Raw genomic sequence first — 21,399 nt, forward strand, 5'->3', positions numbered from 1 at the left:
TCTTGTGGGTCGGTGGTTCTCTCCGGGGTTTTCCCAGGTTCTTCCTCCGCCATTAATACTGGCCGCCATGTATAGCCTATCGTGTGCTGAAAAATGGCGTTAAACCTTACAACAACAACAACAACAACAGCTGTTTTTGCCATTTTAGACTGCTCTGTTTAATCAAATGCAGGACTCATCTTGACCACCACACCCTTTGTTTTGCACTGCATGACTGCTTTGAGAGCACCTTATTACAAATGTCATCTTTGCTCTTAAATTTTGAAGGTATTATGGCATTATCTTCAAAACAGAAAAAATGTGTTATTTTTCTTATGCAAGGTAAATCTTATCTAGAATAAATCGGAATGTGGGAGTGGAGATGACTAACAAGCAAGTCTATCACATTGTACTTCCTGTGGATGCAAAACAACTGCCACAGTGATAGGCACTCATTTCTGTCAATGAAAAAGAATATTCCCAATCCTCTTACACAAAATTTAACAAGGTGATCATAACACATGTGGTTTAAAATCTGCCTCCTTTCCAAATTTGTGCTAATTGTTTTTAAAATCCTGTAAGTTCCTTAAGTAACTGGTTATGTATATCAGCATATAAGGAGACATTCCAGTCGTGTTCCCCATGTACAGTTTAAGTACTTTACGGATCATTTGATATACACTTTAGTATGAAGTTTCTGTTGCTTTGTATTGATTGTGATCATGTTTGGAACACAATTCTCACAGTGTTTCATGCAGTTAATAAGCTACAGTTGCCTCTAATTGGTGGTATTGTTTTACCCTGGACTTGAACATAAAATAACCACTTGACACATTTGAAATGTTGACTTCATATTTGATACAGGTATACAGACCAAATATCAGGTGAGCCTTTAGAATTTTGTATTACCATTGCATGCAGATGTGATGTCAGTAATTACAGATTACTGCATTTGTATGGGAAAATATAAATGAGTTTTTCAGATGGACATACTGCATGGACTTGGGAGTGCAGTATACCCATCCCTAAAATGAGTTCATATTTTCCCATACAAATGCAGTAACCTTTTTATTATATGCTCATTTTCTTATGCTAACTAAGGCTTAATTTTAGAAACAAAAATACACCACAAGAAACAAAAGTAACTGAATTTATGATGTATTTCAAACTAATTACACAAGCGCAGATTCATCAGTACACAACAACGACATTATTAATGCGCACATAGTTACGCCAAGCTAAATTTGGACTTAGTCACATGCTTGACATCACTTTCAGAAGAAATCATCATTTGGTATACTTAAAATTGAAATTTAGATTGATATTGTGAATGAATGCACATTGCACAACTTTTCCATTTAGTCTGGAATGAATAGATTTTGGTATTTTTGTCAGTTCTACTAAATTTTGTGATAATGACAGGATTTATTTGTGTCAATTCTACATGAAGTACATCTGATTTCAGCAGCAAGGAGCAGTATGTTGACATCTGCAAGTGTGTTTCTGTTCTGTCATTGAATGTTTGGAACCGTAATATGGGAAACATATGAGGTCTTTCAATTGCAATTAACAAAGAGACACTTTGGAATATAATGCTCATTTCATTTTGAGTGCAGTAAGGAGGATGTAATTGCACTTGGAATATATTAAAAATTACAGGACTATTTCGAAATGTGTAATCAAGCTTTAGAACCCATGACATGATTCATGTAATTCGACTTGCAGAATTAAGAAAGTACATTTTGAGGAAATTCAGGATGTAAAACTGTAAGTGTGTTCTTTTGCCATTCTTATTACCAGCCAAGAAAGACAGTTTATGCCTTGTCGCTTGCATGTTATTTTTATGGACCCTGCGATTTTATGACCTATCTGGCATCAATTGCTAGCCTAAATCTGAAATATTGTATCAAGAAAGTTAACAGGAATGTGGCAAAGCAGCTGGTGTGTGGCAGTCCACGACACATCTGCTTTAGTTTATTCAGAAGCAAATTTAATCAACCAAAATGTAAAGTACATGATGTGTTTATATAGTATTTCCTAATACACTAGTGGGCACATGTGATGTGCACACAAGTGCAATACAAAGGTGTGCAATATTGCAAAATATTGCTCAATTCCAACATTGTAAAGTTAACAGAGACAAAAATGAGCATATAATAATAATGTTTTATTAGAGATAGTTGTGATTTAACCTATCAGATCACAGCAAAATGAGCAGTCATATAATACAGCCTGTTATTGCCTGTGTACTGACAGCATCATAAACAACTCCAAATTACATTAGTGTAATAATCATAATTACTGTAGTGTAATAATATTAATTACATTACTGTAATAATACTAATTACATTACTGTAATAATTATATCCTAACCAGTTGGCTGTGTATTACATGCACATGATAAAGGTTATTGATTATTGATCATGGCTGCATATTATATCCATCTAATAGAGGTTATTGATTTACCATGAAAGCATTAGATGCACATGATAATCGTTAATACTTATTCATTATGGCTGTGTATTACCATGTAACATATAAAGGGTAATGAAAAATTGTATTTATGAAAATTTTTGTGATGAATTGATGTTTGTTATTTTAAAAATAGAAAATCGATGAATATGAAGAGATGATAATAGCAAAAGTGTATGTTAATTAGTAAAGGTGACTATTGATGTTAATTAGTAAAGATGACTATTGAGATTGTAGTAGTTTTGTCTTTTGTTGATGTTCAGTAAAGTTTTCTTACAACCAGTAGATGATTGTTTTTTCTGCAGGTTCCCAGCTTGGAACTGTGTTTGCAGAACCAATTTCAGGCCTTCTGTGTAATTCTGACTTTGCTGGAGGCTGGCCATCAGTGTTTTATGTGTTTGGTAGGTTATCTTTACAAAAATGTGAAAGTCTGTATGTTTGGACCTGTTTCGTCTCAAGTTACACCTGTTGATGCATTTCAGAAATGTAGTTTAAAATGAATTAAGGATGATTACTGGTAACATGTAAGTACTTAATTCGTTTGCAAAACAATATTTTGTATTTTTACAAGTCAAAACAACCTGACATATAGAGAAATTCTTTTGTTGCTATGCATTTGGTTGCACTTTAATTTTCTTGCAAAAGTTATGCCAGATAAGTATAATTACATGCATGTTTTTAGGAGGATTACATTAGGAAGGAACCCTTACAAATTCAAGCAATTTTCACAGGTGGAACATTCCCTTCATCTTATAGAGCAAAACCCAAGAAAAAAGTAGTTGACTGAATCAGTACTTTTATTTTTTTATTGTGGTCATGACTTAACTTGGGTCATGACTGTATTATGAGGATGGAAGACAGTGATTGTTATCAGGGCCATGACTGTACAGTGAGGATGGAAGACAGTGATTGTTATCAGGGTCATGACTGTACTGTGAGGATGGAAAACAGTGATTGCTATCAAGGTCATGACTGTACTGTGAGGATGGAAAACAGTGATTGCTATCAAGGTCATGACTGTACTGTGAGGATGGAAGACAGTGATTGTTATCAGGGCCATGACTGTACATTGAGGATGGAAGACAGTGATTGTTATCAGGGTCATGACTGTACTGTGAGGATGGAAAACAGTGATTGTTATCAGGGCCATGACTGTACAGTGAGGATGGAAGACAGTGATTGTTATCAGGGTCATGACTGTACAGTAAGGATGGAAGACAGTGATTGTTATCAGGGTCATGACTGTCCAGTGAGGATGGAAGACAGTGATTGTTATCAGGGCCATGACTGTACAGTGAGGATGGAAGACAGTGATTGTTATCAGGGTCATGACTGTACTGTGAGGATGGAAAACAGTGATTGCTATCAAGGTCATGACTGTACTGTGAGGATGGAAAACAGTGATTGCTATCAAGGTCATGACTGTACATTGAGAATGGAAGACAGTGAGTGTTATCAGGGTCATGACTGTACTGTGAGGATGAAAACCAGTGATTGTTATCAGGGTTGTGACTGTACTGTGAAGATGGAAGACAGTGGTTGTTCTTGACATCATGTCTGTACTTTGAGGATGGAAGACAGTGATTGTTATCATGGTCATGAGTATTATGTGAAGCTGGAAGACAGAGATTGTTATCAGATTCAGGAATGTATTGTGAAATTTAAAGACAGTAGTGCTTGCTATCTTGTTCATAGCTTTACTTTGAAGCAGGAAGAAAATAATTGGTCTCAGTTGATGGGTGTATTGTGAACCTTAAAGACAATGATTGTTTTGAGGGTTATGGCTGTAATGAATGAAGATTGAAGACAGCGATTGCTATCAGGGTGTTGGCTGAAGTTAGAAGACACAGGATGTTATCAGGGTCATAACGTTAATTTAGAGCTAGAAGACAGTTATTGTTCTTAGAGTCATGGCTGTACCGCAGAGTTTGAAAACAATTATTGTTCTTGGGGATATGACTGTACTGTAGAGCTGGAAGACAATTATTGTTATTGGAGTCATGACTGTACTGTAGAGCTGGAAGATATTTATTGTTCTTGGGGTCATGACTGTATTGTAGAGCTGGAAGACAGTTATTGTTCTTGGAGTCATGACTGTATTGTAGAGCTGGAAGACAGTTATTGTTCTTGAAATCATGACTGTACTGTAGAACTGTAGAACACTTGAAAACAGTGTACTTGGGGTCATGACTGTACTGTAAAGCTGGAAGTCAGTTATTATTCCTGGGGTCATGTCAGTACTGTAGAGCCGGAAGACAATTATTGTTCTTGGGGTCATGACTGTATTGTAGAGCTGGAAGACAATTATTGTTCTTGGAGTCAAGCCTGTATTCTAGAGGTGGAAGACAGTTATTGTTATTGGGGTCATGACTGTATTGTAGAGCTGGAAGACAGTTATTGTTCTTGGAGTCATGACTGTACTGTAGAACTGGAAGACAATTATTGTTTTTGGAGTCATGACTGTACTGTAGAGCTGGAAGATATTTATTGTTCTTGGGGTCATGACTGTACTGTAGAGCTGGGAGATAGTTATTGTTCTTGAAGTCATGACTGTACTGTATACCTGGAAGATAGTTATTGTTCTTGGGGTCATGACTGTACTGTAGAGCTGGAAGATAGTTATTGTTCTTGGAGTCATGACTGTACTGTAGAGCTGGAAGATAGTTATTGCTATTGGAGTCATGAATGTACTGTAGAGCTGGAAGACAATTATTGTTCTTGGAGTCATGACTGTACTGTAGAGCTGGAAGATAGTTATTGTTATTGGGGTCATGACTGTACTGTAGAGCTGGAAGATAGTTATTGTTCTTGGAGTCATGACTGTATTGTAGAGCTGGAAGACAATTATTGTTCATGGGGTCATGTCTGTACTGTAGAGCTGGAAGACAGTTATTGTTCTTGGGGTCATGACTGTATTGTAGAGCTGGAAGACAATTATTGTTCTTGGAGTCATGATTGTACTGTAGAACACTGGAAAAGAGTGTACTTGGGGTCATGACTGTACTGTAGAGCCAGAAGACAATTATTGTTCTTGGAGTCATGACTGTACTGTAGAGGTGGAAGACTGTTTTATCCATCTACTGTATCACTTGCTAAAAGAGTTATAATCATGCTGCAAAGTGGAACTGTGATGCACATCAGCTGTACTACTTGTTATTAGTGTCACAATGCACCAACTGATGTAACAGCAGTTTTTAGACTCACGGGAATTTTGTGAAGCTGGAAGACAGTGATACATATCTGCAGTATTACATATTATTGAGGTCATGTTTGTACCGTGAAGCTGCAAGCTAATGATACCCATCTGCTATTTCAATATGTTATGGTCAGTGTCATACTGATGTCTCAACAGTTCTTTGTTGAATCACAGAATATAATATTCCAATGTTTGAATTCTGTGAAAATTTTGATAATATTGTCCTAGTCCAAGAATTAATTTCGAGCACAAGTATTTCCAGGGAAAAATAATTTGAAGAAAAATTACAAATTCACCTCAAACTGGTCACAACAAAATACCTTTAATTGTCAATGGTTTTAAGCCTGACTGCCCAAATTCTCTATATAGAATGGTTATATACTAATTTAAGATGCAAAACAGATTCCTGTATGAGGGTCACATGGTTATCCTTCTAGAACAGCATAAAAGCTTTTTGCTTGCCTAATATCACATACTCCCACTATGGCCTTGACTAAAACCAATGATATTTACTCCGGGAAAGAATTTTTAAAAAATTTAAAATGTTGTTTACTTCAACTCTTATGATTTCTGAATCAAGGTCTGCATTAGATACAAAGTTTTGTATTATTAGTTGTTTATGAAAACATGTCAAATAGAACTGAACTGATTTTCTGGAAAATGTCAAATCCAGTAAGTAAAGTTACACTACAATATCATGTAATGGAATTTTAAAAAACATTTGAACTAACAAATAAACACATTAAATCAAAATATACATAACACTGTACTGTGAAGCTAGGAAGACAGTGGTATGCATCTGCTGTATCACATATTATTGGTGTCATATCTGTATTGTAAAGCTAGGAAGACAGTGGTATGCATCTGCTGTATCACTTATTGGTGTCATATCTGTACTGTAAAGCTAGGAAGACAGTGGTATGCATCTGCTGTATCACTTATTATTGGTGTCATCTCTGTACTGTGAAGCTAGGAAGACAGTGGTATGCATCTGCTGTATCACTTATTGGTGTCATATCTGTACTGTAAAGCTAGGAAGACAGTGGTATGCATATGATGTATCACTTATTATTGGTGTCATCTCTGTACTGTGAAGCTAGGAAGACAGTGGTATGCATCTGCTGTATCACTTATTATTGGTGTCATCTCTGTACTGTGAAGCTAGGAAGACAGTGGTATGCATCTGCTGTATCACTTATTATTGGTGTCATCTCTGTACTGTGAAGCTAGGAAGACAGTGGTATGCATCTGCTGTATCACTTATTGGTGTCATATCTGTACTGTAAAGCTAGGAAGACAGTGGTATGCATCTGCTGTATCACTTATTATTGGTGTCATCTCTGTACTGTGAAGCTAGGAAGACAGTGGTATGCATCTGCTGTATCACTTATTATTGGTGTCATCTCTGTACTGTGAAGCTAGGAAGACAGTGGTATGCATCTGCTGTATCACTTATTGGTGTCATATCTGTACTGTAAAGCTAGGAAGACAGTGGTATGCATCTGCTGTATCACTTATTATTGGTGTCATCTCTGTACTGTGAAGCTAGGAAGACAGTGGTATGCATCTGCTGTATCACTTATTATTGGTGTCATCTCTGTACTGTGAAGCTAGGAAGACAGTGGTATGCATCTGCTGTATCACTTATTATTGGTGTCATCTCTGTACTGTGAAGCTAGGAAGACAGTGGTATGCATCTGCTGTATCACATATTATTGGTGTCATATCTGTATTGTAAAGCTAGGAAGACAGTGGTATGCATCTGCTGTATCACTTATTGGTGTCATATCTGTACTGTAAAGCTAGGAAGACAGTGGTATGCATCTGCTGTATCACTTATTATTGGTGTCATCTCTGTACTGTGAAGCTAGGAAGACAGTGGTATGCATCTGCTGTATCACTTATTGGTGTCATATCTGTACTGTGAAGCTAGGAAGACAGTGGTATGCATCTGCTGTATCACTTATTGGTGTCATATCTGTACTGTAAAGCTAGGAAGACAGTGGTATGCATCTGCTGTATCACTTATTATTGGTGTCATCTCTGTACTGTGAAGCTAGGAAGACAGTGGTATGCATCTGCTGTATCACTTATTGGTGTCATATCTGTACTGTAAAGCTAGGAAGACAGTGGTATGCATCTGCTGTATCACTTATTATTGGTGTCATCTCTGTACTGTGAAGCTAGGAAGACAGTGGTATGCATCTGCTGTATCACTTATTATTGGTGTCATCTCTGTACTGTGAAGCTAGGAAGACAGTGGTATGCATCTGCTGTATCACTTATTATTGGTGTCATCTCTGTGCTGTGAAGCTAGGAAGACAGTGGTATGCATATGATGTATCACTTATTATTGTTGCCATGCCTGTACGGTAAAATTGATAGAATGTGGTACCCATCTGCTGTATCACTTATTAATGAGGTCATGTCTGTACAGTAAAATTGGGAGACTGTGGTGCCCATCTGCTTTATCACTTATTATTGAGGTCATGTCTGTACTGTAAAATTGGGAGACTGTGGTGCCCATCTGCTGTATCACTTATTATTGAGGTCATGTCTGTACAGTAAAATTGGGAGACTGTGGTGACCATCAGCTGTATCATTTATTATTGTTGCCATGTATATACAGTAAACTTGGGAGACTGTGGTAACCATCTGCTGTATCACTTAGTATTGAGGTCATGTCTTTACAGTAAAATTGGGAGACTGGTAGCCATGTACAGTATCACTTATTATTGAGGCAGTGTCTGTACCCTGAAGATGGATGATAGTTATGCCTATTTATGTCAGGTCATACATTTAAGATAATTTCATAATATTCAAATATTTGAATTTCTCATATTGGTTTGCTTCTACAAAGGTTTTATTTCTGCACTATATTGATGTAATAAAGCAATATTAATACTAACTTGGATAGTACAAATTTATGGTTAGTACAAAGTCAATTAGCATGGATAATGTGACATTGTATATTATTATTATTGTAGGGTTAATGAATTGTAGATATTATAAGATACCATATGGGGTCTGGAAGGGTTTGTAGTAAATATAGTAAGTGTATTTTCTGATTGCCTTTTCATTATTAAAAAGCAGACTAATATTGACATTTCATCCTATATATGTTCAGCATCTCTAGTAATTCGTAATGCTGACATCACAATGAATCATTTCTCTATATCATGTTGTATGGTAAAAACATGAATAAATCATGCAAAGCAGTTCCTGTCTGTGGAATGATGATGCTATATTCAGCTGTCTATCCATCAGTGCCTGGCATCAACACTCATGTTAAGGTTTGCAATCAAGTCATTCTTTGACACTGTTGCCTATGAAGTCACACAAAATAGTATGTAAATTCGTCATAAAGAGAACTATTATAAACCAGCTAATGAAAACTAAGTCATTGTGACTTGTATTTCATGGTTCAGTAATTAATGTTATCCCTTGCATTTATTTCAGTTTCCCACTAATTTAGGTAATTTTCTCATACACTGTTACTCGCAGAGTAAAATAAGTTGGTAGTTTGATGCATAAACTTGAGTACTATATTTTTGAAAATTATTACTGACCCTTATTTCATGGTCCAGTAATTTTGGTTAACCAATGTATTTAGCTCATTTTCTCTAGAGATTTGAAGTTAGGTCATTTTCTCAGACATTATTACTCACAGAGTCACATAATTTGATGTTTAGATGTATCATGAGGATTACTACACCTTTAGTGACAATGAGGCAATTGACTTATGTTTGACAGTGCAGTGATTTTAGTTGACCTTTGTGTTTTAATGATTTTATATGGTACTATTGCCTTTGGAGTCACATTACTTACCATGAGATTTCATCATGGGAAGTTTTACAGCCATGTTAGCAATAACTATTTAAATTTGAACGATAGAATATCTTTTAGCAGTCTGGATTTTTCTTTTGCATTAAACGTTTGTTTCTTTAGGTTATGGGTTTCGTTTAGGTCATTTTCTCAGATGCCATTGCATGTGGGAATTAAATAAGTTTACGTAAATTTGTAGGTAACAGGCAATGGTTCACAGTCTACAACAACTGGTACCTCATGAAGAAAAAAACCCAAACAATTTATTCATGTTTTTCAATCTAGCCATACTGCCATATGGTGTTTTAATTGTATCTTCATGAAATCAGATGCCATGAATGCTGAAATGTATTAATAGGCACTGTGAATTCTTAAATGTAGTAGCAGACTCTAAATGCTAAAATGTAGTAATAGGCACTGAATGCTGAAATGTAGTAATAGACACTGAAATGTGGTAGAAATATACACTGTGGACATTGAAATGTAGTAATAGACACTGAATGATGAAATGTAATAATGGACACTGAAATGTGGTAGAAATATACACTGTGGACATTGAAATGTAGTAATAGACACTGAATGTTGAAATGTAATAATAGACATTGAATACTGAAATGTAGTAATAGACACTGTTAACTCAGGATGGCACTAATTATGTATCTTGGCAATATCCATCATTGACTACAAGTCAAAAGATTCCAGTTTGATGAAAGGATAAATGCTAAATAACACAATCAGTTTAAGCCTGTTTGCCAGGGGAGGCAACTATTGTCTTCAAACCATATTACCCAAAAACTATAGGGGAGGCAACTCTTGTAATAAACTATGTTAAAATAGCCATAGTTTCTTAAAATGGTACAAATCCATGAGTAAAATTTAAAATTGTTATCAGTCCTAAAATTGATGTACACTTTCATGCTCTTCTTCTTTGAAATTTCTGTAAACTATTTTATCTGGGTTCATTTAAAAAAAAAAAGGAATAGGCCGTCATTTGGTTGATTGTAGCTACTGTTCCTCCTTGCCTATTGAATAGAACAACAATTAAGATGTTGTTGTTTTTGTTTGTTTTTTACATTTGTGGTAGCGGAGTGATGCTGCCTTCCACACGTGCGTCCGAAACTTAACAAAGGGTCGACGGACAATAGAGACGCAAATGTTCTGGTCTGATGACAGGGATTGCTACAGAAAATGTGAGTGTTCTCAAGGATTTAATTCTGAGTGAAAAGAAGAGGAATTATCCTTACCATCCCATTACAGTCGCTGTAATTATATTAATTACTAGCAAGCAGCCAAAAATCCAGTGAAAGATAGATTATGAGATAATGCCTCGTCCGGTTGATCTCCATTACCAGAAATGTCAACAGCAAGAAAAGCGGATATCTCACAACATTCAGTACTCATCCTAGTTGTCAACATAAGTTGATTATGATCTAACAATGCACTGTTAAAACACTTTGTCAGTATGGACAAAGGATTTGTTTATGTAACAATTGATAAATATTAGTGCATTTTATATCAAGTTTGTGACTTCCTTCAATGGAGCCTTTGAATTTATGTTGTTGTTGTTGTATGGTTTAATGCCATTTTTCAGCACATGATAGGCTATACATGGCGGCCAGTATTAATGGTGGAGGAAGAACCAGGGAAAACCCCAGAAAGAACCACCGACCCACAAAAAGCTACTGTCAAGCTTTCTCACCTACCCACATTAGCCAAATCCAAGACTGGAACCCATGCAGATGCTTCTGAATTTATCCACTCCAAACCAATGATTATATTTACAAGTTTAAACAGCCAACAATGTTGCCAATAAATTTAAAAAAATCACCAGATGATACATTTTACTGCCAATAAGGAAATAAAATTGCAGTTTGTGACATTGGGGAATCCCTGTGTGATCCCAGAATAAACTTGTTGCACGTTATTTTCTGTACTTTTTGAAAAAATAAACTATTTTTTCATGTATAAGAAAGATGCATATAAAATTTCAAGAGCCATGCAATGACCATGTTATATCCGAATTTGTGTTATAACGGAGTGTGCTATAATGGGGCTGCACTGTATTTTGCTGTATGTAATAAGAAAACAGTACTTACAACAAGCTTGAAGTCTCGAGTCGTACCACAGTTATCTTGCATTTTGTGAGTATGCAATTTATGAAAATGTGTACAAGAATTTATAACTTTTTATAAATTTAATTTCAGGAGTCCTAGGTTGTTTGTGGTTTATTGCTTGGTACCTTCTTGTACATGACACTCCAGCGGATCACCCCCGTATTTCATCAGAGGAAAGAGCTTATATAGAGGAATCTGTAGGGGTCAAAAAAGTAAGCTTGGTATTTGATGTGTCTTATCTCTGTACAACTCACTCCCCTTTTAGTGAGGCATCTTGTATTTTGGGCTATGGGTTGCTATGACATTCCAGCCTGCTGCTATAATAAAGATCTGTGGTGGATAATGTTATCCAGTATACCTCTGGTTGGGAGCAAGCTGTTTTTAAATTGATATTTCTTCAGATATAAATTTGCTGATAAAGGATTTGCTTGTTTACTTTGTGATAAATTGTCAGTTTATTTTTTAAATCTAATTTAAATTTCTGTTAGGCATTTTTATTTGTTGAAAGTTAGTATTGTCTATATCTTATGTTGAAAGGTCATTTGTTGGCTTCCTGATGTGTATTAATTTAGATGGCAGTAAGGGAACTAAGTAGACTCCGCCTTTAATTTTATATATATATTTCTTGGGAAAGATGTTAAGATAGAGTTTATTTCAAAGGTTGGACAAAATTTGATCCACCCATTTTCAACACAGATGAAATTTAAGGTTACATTTTTTTAAGGAAATATTTCTATCTCATCATATATTTATCATATTTATAAGATTTGATTGAATGATCTGTATCATAAATTGTATCTGTCTTTATTAAAACAATGAAAATAAGTATTTTGTACATCTCTTGCATTTTTCTTGATCATGCATTTACATCATATATGGGTCCTCACGTGTCCTAAAGGGATTGCCTTTACCAATCACTGCCATCTCACCACTGGTCATATGGGTTAGAACTCTGGGCTGGCCCTACGTGGGTATGCGAGAAAGCTTGCTAGTAGCTTCATATGGGTCAGTGGTTCTTACTGAAGTTTTCTTGGGGTTTTTCCTCCACCAGTTATACTTGTTGTCATGCATGGCCCATCGTGTACTGACAAATGGCATTAAACCCACAACAACAACGTTGCATCACTGCATGTACATAGAAGGTTTTAATTTGTGCTTAGTGATGTACATCTTGGTTTCTGATCATTGGTACCTCTGCACTTAAGTTAAATAACATCTCAAAAATACAATAAAGAAGTCTCTGTAATCATGGTCTAAAAATAATTGTAAAAAAATGTAGTGGTATTTTGTTTTGATATAAGTGAGCTTTAAATATGTACTTATTTACTCTGCTAATTTTATACAGCTTAAGGCCATAAATGGATTAATGCTGTTGAACAAAGGGGCACTGGTGTTGCTTTCAAGTGAGTCTCATCTACTCCCAAGCCATTTTTAGGATTTAAACAATGAACTGGCACAAACTAGAAGTAAAAAGGTCTTCTAAACAACCACAGGCTTCCTGAGCCATCCTGAATTTTAAGAGGTTGTATAATCCAACTGGAATTTGAATTCAATGAAAATATCTTGGAAACCTCCTTGAAAATTAGTTTTTGTTATAAAATGTACTGGAATTTGGTATTAAAATACACAACTGTTATGCATATTTAATTTAATTGTTTTTCTGTTAGTTTAATTTTTTAAATATTCCATTACGTGTTTTTGTAATGTAACATTGTTTACTAGACTTGACCTTGTCCAGAATTGAGCTCATTTACGTTTTTGACCTGATTGACTTCCTTTTTTATTTAATTGATGTAAACAACTAATAATAGCTTTATTATTATGTATGTGTATGAGCCAATTAACTGATGTATTATTCAGGTAAGCATTTTCATTTCGGTCTAGGTTTTAGAGAATCCAAAGTGAATTTTGTAGGCTATTAAGTTTTTAATACAAAGGGCTTATTAAATCATGCTAGAAAGTTATTTTCCACTTGGTAATGGTTGTTTTTAGAAAATTCCAATTTGTGACCTGGGGTCAAAAAGAGAACAATATTATCTTGTGACTGTAAGAATTCTACTAGTTGTGCTTTAACACCTAGCACTTTAAGTTGTATTATGTTGTGATCAATTTAGGCTGAATTTATTTTGTTCAAATTACTGAATTCAGTTAAATAATCTGTAATGTCTCATCATATCTTCATTGTCTGACTGATTGGATTTTAAATGTTTACCCAAATTCATATAGACATGTACAAGAGGAAGGCCATTAACTAGCACAAAGAGAATAAATGGTAATTGGAAAGAAATCAACTAAAAGGATATATGTACCAGTTCTTCTATGTTATATATGATATTCTCAAATGCATATTTTTCACATATCTTTAATAATTTCCTGTAGTCATATGTCACTCAGATACATGGAATAACTTGATTCAAGTCAGTCCATGACCCATTGACAGAAAGCTGTCTAATCACATAACTAACTCAAGTCAGTCCTGATCTCGTATGAAGGTAACTGTCCAAGCACCCAACTCAGGTTAATCCAGAACCCATTATCAACTGTCCAAGCCCCTGACTTAAGTCATTCCTGGACTTATAGTCATGTAGCTGTCTAAGCATTTAACTGACTCAGGTCAGTCCTGTACCTATAGTCATGTAGCAGTCTAAGCACTTAATTAACTCAAGTCAGTCCTGTACCTATAGTCATGTAGCTGTCTAAGCACTTAACTGACTCAAGTCAGTCATATACCTATAGTCATGTAGTTGTCTAAGCACTTAACTGACTCAAGTCAGTCATGTACCTATAGTCATGTAGCTGTCTAAGCATTTAACCGACTCAATTCAGTGTCCTGTACATATAGTCATGTAGCTGTCTAGGCACTTAACTGACTCAAGTCAGTGTCCTGTACCTATATTCATGTAGCTGTCTAAGCATTTAACTGACTCAGGTCAGTCCTGTACCTATATTCATGTAGCTGTCTAAGCATTTAACTGACTCAGGTCAGTCCTGTACCTATAGTCATGTAGCTGTCTAAGCATTTAACTGACTCAGGTCAGTCCTGTACCTATAGTCATGTAGCTGTCTAAGCACTTAACTGACTCAAGTCAGTCCTGTACCTATAGTCATGTAGCTGTCTAAGCATTTAACTGACTCAGGTCAGTCCTGTACCTATAGTCATGTAGCTGTCTAAGCACTTAACTGACTCAAGTCAGTCCTGTACCTATAGTCATGTAGCTGTCTAAGCATTTAACTGACTCAGGTCAGTCCTGTACCTATAGTCATGTAGCTGTCTAAGCATTTAACTGACTCAGGTCAGTCCTGTACCTATAGTCATGTAGCTGTCTAAGCATTTAACTGACTCAGGTCAGTCCTGTACCTATAGTCATGTAGCTGTCTAAGCACTTAACTGACTCAAGTCAGTCCTGTACCTATAGTCATGTAGCTGTCTAAGCACTTAACTGACTCAAGTCAGTCCTGTACCTATAGTCATGTAACTGTCTAAGCACTTAACTGACTCAAGTCAGTGTCCTGTACCTATAGTCATGTAGATGTTTTAGCACCTGTCTTAAGTCAGGCGTGCCCAATATTGAGGTAAGTAAGAAAAAATAGTACTCATGTTCAGATTTTACAAAATTTTGATCTCTGGTAACATTTTTCAGTCAGATTAGAAATATATATGTTTTAGCATCTTTTTATTGTTTACATGTCTATACATGTTAGATCTGAATGACTTTAAAAGAGTAAGTATGATCTTGTATATGGAAGTTTTGATTTTCTTACAGTTCTTTGGTCCATACAGGTACATCACTAATGGGTTTGGAGGATATATTTCACCTGCAATTGATTTAAAAAAATAAAAAAAAAAATAAAAATCTGCAAACAAGCTTTAAGTGCACCATACATATAATGTTTTCACTAATTAATCCTTTATAATGATTTTCTACTAATTAACATCTTTTTGGATATTTAATTAAGACACAAATTTGAATTGCAGAATTTACCTACGCCATGGAAGGAAATTTTGTTGACACCAGCAGTGTGGGCAATCAACATTGCCCATTTCTCCAACAACTGGGGCTTCTATACAATGCTGACCTGTCTTCCGTCTTACATGAAGAATGTCCTCAAGTTTAACATACAGACAGTAGGTTTCATAGAAGTGATTGATTGATTGATTAATTGTATTTTTACAGCACATAATCACTGTTAGGCTATTTAGTACCATACAAAAGGTTATATGTCGGTGAATAGAAGTGAGGGAAATATATTAATAGAATTCTCATATTTATCCTGGTTGTAGCATTCAGAGTAAATGGATTTAATTTAATAGAATTTTAATACACAAAATTGTACTTATTGTTAATATTTAAGGTACATCTCTTTATTTAATGAATAATAGTAATTTATTTCATGAATAATAGTAATTTATTTCATAAATAATACTAATTTATTTCATGAATAATAGTAATTTATTTCGTGAATGATACTAATTTATTTCATGAATAATACTAATTTATTTCATGAATAATACTATTTTTTCATGAATAATAGTAATTTATTTCATAACTAATAGTAATTTATTTCATGAATAATACTAATTTCTTTCATGAATAATGCCAATTTATTTCATGAATACTACTACTGTTTTTCATGAATAATACTAATTTATGACATAAATAGAAGTAATTTATTTCATGAATAATACTTATTTATTTCATGAATAAGGATATATTTCATGAATAATACTAATCTTTTTCATGAATAATAATAATTTATGACATAAATAATAGTAATTTATTTCATAAATAACAGTAATTTATTTCATGAATAATACTGATTTCTTTCTTGAATAATATGAGTCTAGGATTCGGCCAATGTGGGTATGTGAGAAAGCTTGCCAGTAGCTTCTCGTGGGTTGGTGGTTCTTCCCGGGGTTTTCCAGGGTTCTTTCTCCACCATTAATACTGGCAGCCACGCATAGCCTATCGTGTGCTGAAAAATGGCATTAAACCCCATGAATAATGCTAATTCATTTCATGAATAATGCTAATTTATTTCATGAATAATAATAATTTATTTCATGAATAATACTAATTTATTTCATGTATAATAGTAACATTTAACAGTTATTTCTTTCAGATAAGTTTCTTGAAAGACTTTTAGAGTTTTGCTTTAGTATGATTGGAACCTCAGCAGAAGTTTGTCTTTATGTGAAGCTAATGTTTCTTATCAAGTGATGCAGTTATGTCACTAAATACAGTTGGTCTTTGTCTGCTGTTCTAAATCAAATAATGCAAATATCCAGTCACAAATACATTAAATCTGGAATTTCTGCATCTACAAATCATTCCTTCACATGAATATCCAACAACTGGAATGCTTAATCGTGGAATGGACCCACTTTCCTTGAAAAATTGTAAGCATTCTCATCAAAATCAATATATACTACATGTAAATGGCTATGGCTTGTCAGCTTTTGAAAATTGATGTTGTCTATATCAAATGTTTGATTGATTCTGAAGGACAGTTGTTCTTTGAAGTATAATTTCTAAGATACAAAAATCGACTTTTAAAGTTACTGATTATAAAACTGCAAAGTATTAATTCTACTATTGTCTGGGACTATATTTTACATGCAGTGACTGAAAGGCAGATAGGCTGAGTCAGATTGAATGAGATTATTTCTTCTTCAGAAGACTTCCTCTCTAAACTATTTGCATTAATATATAAAGAAAGTGATAATAAATTCAAAAATGGATCAAGAGTTAATATTAAATTTACGAAACTCAATAACACACATTGTTTGCTCACCAAGGCTTGCAAAGGCTGGACAGTATTCAACTTGTTTCATAAATTCAATATTAAATCATTACCTATGTGAGATCCTTAGTCAAAACAATTTCCCTGCTATATTTAACAAGGATGTACTGAAAGTTTCATTTTGTTAGTTACAAATAAGTCTTTGTACCAATATGTTATACTATGATTTATTTCCAAGTTACCAATTTTCATAGTTATGAAGACATTTTTTTTTATTGGTGCTTAAATTTATAGATTGTTGAATGGTTCCAGTTGTTCCCTAGGAGGGATTATTGGTTCATTAAAATTTTTGGTTTGGTATCAGTGTTGAAACTCAGAAATATTTGTACCCAATAAAAACTATGGAATTCATAATATTTTTTCCTTGAAGTTGAATGAGTGGTAAATAGCTATGTGCCATGAGGTAAAAAGAGGTTTCTTCTGAAAGTATACGTGTACAAATAGTTACAATTCAAATGGTGTGCCATTCCTTTTTCAGAATGGACTTTTGTCTGCCCTTCCATACTTTGCTTGTTGGGTATGTCAGAACGTGTCAGGGCAGATAGCTGACTGTTTCCGAAGTAGATCACTCTTGCAAACTGTGACAGTCAGGAAAATACTAAATACATTTGGTGAGTATACTGTTAAGAAACTGAAATAAAGTGAAACTTGTTTCACACACTAAATTTTTAAGAGTAGCATGGAATGAAACCACATTTGGTATAAGTCTCATCATTGAGAAGAACTAGGTTGAATTTGGTTTTCACAATCAGGTGGCAAATGTAATGGAATTATGGTTCCTATTTTACACAGAAATTGCCCTGCATCATATTGGCTGGGGCATCCATGTTGTATTGACACATTTCTAGTCTGATAAATTTGACAGATCTCAGTTTATTGGTCAGGCTAGTTGATCAGTGATTTTTTTTCTCAGGGTAGTAGAGTAGTTGTTTCATTATAGACTAATAGAATCATTTGTATGCATAAAACGATGTGTTTTTCTCTTATCGTACACTTAAAGATCAGATATGGAGACAAATCTTCAAAATGGGAAAGTTTCATAGTTTTTTTAGAACATGTACCAGTGAAAAATCTGTTTCTCAAGTAAAATTTACTCCAAGGGAATGACTGAAATTTACAGTTGAAGTTAATTAAGAGTAAGTTTGTCCTAAATTTCTTACTGCATTACCTCCCTTGACAAAGATATTGTTTGCTGTTATGCGTGATTTCATTTTACAATGAAGCTAGGCAGCCACTAAATGTAGATAGGACTGAATGGTCATTTAAAGCAAATGTGATTTTGTGCAGTATATTGTCACATATTGTAACCAAAACAAGAAATGAAGAAAGACAGAAAATAGAGTTCTGTCAATTATTCTGTGCCAGACCAAGATGTACAAAGAGATTTTTTAGATAGGTCTTGCCCATTCTAATTCTTTCCCAAGCATATTTCAAGAGATTAATTCAACACTTATCCTTTCAAGTGTTGAGCAAAGGAATGAGATCATTATGCAATCATTACAGATAATGAGCCAGCTAACGAGTAAGAGAGAAAGAGTAGAACATTGGAAAATTGTTCATTCCTTTCATAGCATAGAGAAATTTCAGTTGGGGATAACTACTTTTATCAAACCTTTTCGTTATAAATTTTGGATTAAGAAATAGGATTTGCAAATCTCAGAAAAACAGGTGAAATATAATGTTAGGATATGATGGATTACATATAAATGGGACAGGTTCTGCCAGTAACACTTTGAAAGAACTGAATTGTTGAAGAGTTGATGTTCATAATATTTACAACAAAAAGAAACAGGACTCTTGGGTATTTGTTTTTCCCTGTGACTTAAATAAAATAATAGTTACAAAATATGCAGAGATCACATTGTGAAGTTTGAATGCATAGCACTGTCATTCTGTCCAATAAGTGATATCATATTTGTTCATGTGTTTTTTATTGATCTTTTGATGATTACATTTACCATAGATGTAGGGTTAGTCATTTCATATTCATAATTTCCACAGGACCACTGGTCATCTTTTTTAACTTGACACAAATTCCTTAGGGCAGTTCCATTAAACATACCTGGTACCCAATTAAGGCAGTTTTTTAAAAATATATGCCAGGGTACTTTGGTTTCACAGAGTTCATAATAAAATTATACGAAAATTCTAAATTGCATCTATGGGTGGGTACCCATCTTTAAAAAGTGCCTTCCCTGGGTCCCATGTATGTTTTAATGGAACAGCCCTTAGCAAGTTCTTTGTTCTTGTGTTGTAATTTCCCCATTCTTTTATTGGCACCCTATGAACAGTAGAAATCATAGCATTATTTTACTGACATCCTATGAACAATAGAAAATGCTGATTTTTGTATTGACACCCTCTGAACTGTAGGAAACACTTAATTCTTTTGTTGACACATTATGAACAGTATCAAACACTGAATCCCTTTATTGACATGATGTGAATAGTAGTGTTGATTTTGTTATTAGAAAAAACGTGAAACGGTTTGGTCACATTCTTGTACAGCAAAATTGTTATTTTGCGCCCCCCCATTGTATGTTTCCTGTTACACTGATTTTAAAATCTTAGTCTTTAGTTAGGATTTTGTAAAACATTTTATATTATATATATATATATTATAATGATTAGTATATATAATGTACTAAGCACTTCAAGTACTGGGCTAAAGCAGCTCAGCACATATAAATTTTGGTAATGTTTTTTTTTTTTAAAAAATATTTTTTATTTTTTGTACAATGGGGGAAAAAGTGCTAGGGTTGGCAACTGAAAACAGAGATGATTGGCTGAGCAGAAACATTTTTTTGCCACATGTGACAGTAAATTTGCATCTTCCACTGATACAAACCCAACTCCCTCACTTTGTTTAAAAACAGAAGTCCCAATACAGTCATGTGCATGATCACAAAGTGCGGTCAAGAGAACATGTGAACTTATATCAGATAGCAAACACCCCTTCCATCCTCTTATATCAGATAGCAAACACACCTCATTCCTCTTATATCAGATAGCAAACACCCTTCGTTCCTCTTACATCAGATAGCAAACCACTCATTCCTCTTCACGCATGATAGAGTATACTCATGTGAGAAAGTCATGTGGGGGCATGATTATTCCAAATGAAAACTCTTATTTAAATTGTAGGGGATGTTTATGACATAATACAGATTGAAAACTTTCATTCTGTTTAACATAAGCATGGATAAATGTATCAAAAAGTCACTCCTAGTTTCAACAGATTTTGTTATAACTAAATGTTTAACATGTCTCAAATGATACAACAAATTTTGAAAAGAATTTTGTATTTCTTTTGGTATTTAAAAACTGATAGTATGTCACAACATTTATTTCCCATTTATATTTCCTGTTGAGAAATAACATAAATAAAAATCCATCATATGTGTTGGTATAGGACAGGGAAATCCCAACCTCTGAATCTGAATTTGTGGGCCAGAACTTGGCAAAACCTAGTTCCTACCCACAAAATTTGACCCTCAAATGGGATTCTCCTTGTATCAAACAATGCACATGAAGGGTTCTATTCAAACCACATTACTTTTTGTACATGGACAAACAATACCACATATGCACCAGAATTAGAACAAATATTTCTTACCATTTTCCTGACTTGTACTGTAATTTATTGGCACACAGCATGGAATTGTGTTATATTTTAATTATGCTATATTTACAAATGGGGATTATAGTGTTTCCCATGTTAGCATGTCCAGTCACATTATGATAAGACTATCAGACATTATTTTCTGTTCATTAACTTGTAAAGAACTAAGTGAATTGAAACAAAATTTGGTATAATGTTTTACATGAAGAGGCCCTAGGGCAAATTATATTTTCACAACTTCCAACAAAATTTAACATAGTTATGGCCCCTATTTTCTTGGCACATTGCCTATCATTTGCAACTGCATATTAATGGTGGTCATCTGTCTGTTACTTATTTTCTTTTCCAGTTTAGTTTTCATTTCCCATACTCTTGTGTATATAAACAAA

At 34.3% G+C, this 21,399-nt stretch overlaps 1 protein-coding gene across 1 annotated transcript in view; it reads left to right on the plus strand.

Annotated features, from left to right (window-relative positions):
* Nucleotides 1–21,399, plus strand: part of LOC149784605 (sialin-like) — a 53,824-nt gene that overhangs the window by 15,220 nt on the left and 17,205 nt on the right. Inside the window, exons 5-8 of the mRNA XM_089932658.1 lie at nt 2,757–2,852; nt 11,677–11,798; nt 15,563–15,712; nt 17,867–17,999. Coding sequence (XP_089788784.1) covers nt 2,757–2,852; nt 11,677–11,798; nt 15,563–15,712; nt 17,867–17,999 — 501 coding nt within the window. The remainder of the gene's footprint in view (nt 1–2,756; nt 2,853–11,676; nt 11,799–15,562; nt 15,713–17,866; nt 18,000–21,399) is intronic.

This window comes from Sinohyriopsis cumingii, chromosome 14 (genome assembly GCF_028554795.1).
Source record: "Sinohyriopsis cumingii isolate HCF-2022 chromosome 14, ASM2855479v2, whole genome shotgun sequence".
NCBI lineage: Eukaryota > Metazoa > Mollusca > Bivalvia > Unionida > Unionidae > Sinohyriopsis > Sinohyriopsis cumingii.